This window comes from Phaethon lepturus, unplaced genomic scaffold (genome assembly GCF_000687285.1).
Source record: "Phaethon lepturus isolate BGI_N335 unplaced genomic scaffold, ASM68728v1 scaffold9902, whole genome shotgun sequence".
Lineage (NCBI taxonomy): Eukaryota > Metazoa > Chordata > Aves > Phaethontiformes > Phaethontidae > Phaethon > Phaethon lepturus.
Window position 1 is genome coordinate 1 of NW_010525646.1, and position 2,177 is coordinate 2,177.

Genomic DNA, 2,177 nt, shown 5'->3' on the forward strand with positions numbered 1-2,177 from the left:
ATCTGAGGAGCAAGGTCACCAACATCTTCATTGTGTCCCTGGCTGTCTCGGATCTGCTGGTGGCTTTGCTGGTCATGCCCTGGAAGGCGGTGGCTGAGGTGGCCGGGTACTGGCCCTTTGGGGCTTTCTGCAATGTCTGGGTGGCCTTTGATATCATGTGCTCCACGGCTTCCATCCTGAACCTATGCGTGATTAGTGTGGACAGGTACTGGGCTATTTCCAGCCCTTTCCGCTATGAGAGGAAGATGACCCAACGGTTGGCTCTGGTGATGATCAGTGTGGCATGGGCTTTGTCTGTGCTCATCTCCTTCATCCCTGTGCAGCTCAACTGGCACAAAGGTGGGAATGTTGTTGGTGCTGGTGATATTGGAGGTGGATTTGGCACTGGCTGGGCAGCAGCAAGTGCTGTCACCACGTGGGCAGAAGATATGAGCACCACGTGGGTGGCATTAGCAGCAGTGAGACCCTCTGATGGGACCTCTGGCAGCAATGACACCTTCACTGGACCGTCAGAGAGCTGTGACTCCAGCCTCAACAGGACTTACGCTATTTCCTCCTCCTTGATCAGTTTTTATATCCCAGTGGCTATCATGATAGTTACCTACACTCGAATCTACCGCATTGCCCAGGTGCAGATTCGTCGTATCTCTTCCCTGGAGAGGGCAGCCGAGCATGCGCAGAGCTGCCGGAGCAGCCATGTTGACTGCCACCATCACACAAGCCTCAAGTCCTCCATTAGGAAAGAGACCAAGGTGTTGAAGACTCTCTCCATCATCATGGGCGTCTTCGTCTGCTGCTGGTTGCCCTTCTTCATCTTGAACTGCATGGTTCCCTTCTGCGAGAGCCCACCCAGTGACCCCCATGCTGGCCTTCCCTGCGTCAGTGAGACCACCTTTAATATCTTTGTCTGGTTTGGTTGGGCCAACTCCTCTCTCAACCCCATCATCTATGCCTTCAATGCTGACTTTAGAAAGGTCTTCTCCAACCTCCTGGGATGCGGTCAGTTTTGCTCTAGTACTCCAGTGGAGACCGTTAATATAAGCAATGAGCTTATTTCTTACAACCAGGACACCCTTTTCCATAAGGAGATAGTGACTGCTTATGTTAACATGATCCCAAATGTGGTTGACTGTGAGGAAAATCGCGAGGACCCTTTTGATAGGATGTCCCAGATCTCCCCTGACCATGAGATTGCCACTGACTCTGTCTGTGAGCTGGACTGCGAGGGGGAGATTTCACTAGGCAAAATAACACCTTTCACTCCAAATGGTTTACATTAAATTGCATCCTGTCCTGGTCAGTTCTTCTTGGATTATACAACAAAATATTAGCACTGAATGGAAAAACCTGCTTGATTTTCCGCTACAGTTTGGTCAGTCACTTCATGCTAAACTCACTTCTATGTGTAGCACTTTGCAGGATGTAAACACTGTCATACAGGCAGCTGGCAGCACAAACTCAGTTCAGCACTTCCCCGGGCTGAGAGGACCAGGCAGTTGCGTTGATTAGCTGTGGTGAGGTATTGTGGTATAATTACGGTCAGTTCATGTTTACAGCGTATTTGCAAATGAAAGGTGCCACTGTCAGTGCTAAGTATTACTACTGAAATCAGGGACAGATGTGGCTGGAATAGACATTAAATAGAAAAAAATTCTAGGCTGTTCATTTGTTCAGATCTTATGTTTCTTTTTCTCTCTTTTTTTTTTGTTTTTGTTGGGTTTTCTTTTTTTCCTCTTTTTTCTTTTTTTAATAGAAATAGTAAGGGGGTGATTTGGGTGATTATTTAAATGTGTGTTTCTGCCAAAATGAGTTTATGTGAAATCCATGTTCTCCTAGGCGGCATTGTTACCTATGATATCCTTGCCGTGTTCCCAGATGAATAAATAAAATTTACATTGATCAAGGGGTTATTATCTTTCATTTATCACCCTGAAAGTTTTACAACAAGTATTCAAACTTTAACATTTCTGTTTGAATGGTTAGAATGACTAACAGCTAAACCCTATTATTTTAAAAGCAAAATAGTCTGTATATAAACTACAATTTTGGAGTAAAAGCAAGGCTCATAGGAATGACTGACTTAAATGAACTCTTTTATATGGCAGTACTTACAGCTAGATTTATGCCTATTTTTCTTTAGTATTATAACTAGTGCTATCCCTCTCTGCAGCTAAGAA

At 45.2% G+C, this 2,177-nt stretch overlaps 1 protein-coding gene across 1 annotated transcript; it reads left to right on the forward strand.

Moving 5' to 3' along the window:
- Window positions 1-5: 5 nt before the first annotated feature.
- DRD5 (dopamine receptor D5) lies at window positions 6-1,901 on the forward strand (the record flags this gene model as incomplete). The annotated part of the gene is made up of 2 exons (XM_010282831.1): window positions 6-339; window positions 424-1,901. Coding segments are annotated over 2 exons (1,191 nt in total), but the record flags the coding sequence as incomplete, so codon positions are not given.
- Window positions 1,902-2,177: the final 276 nt, after the last annotated feature.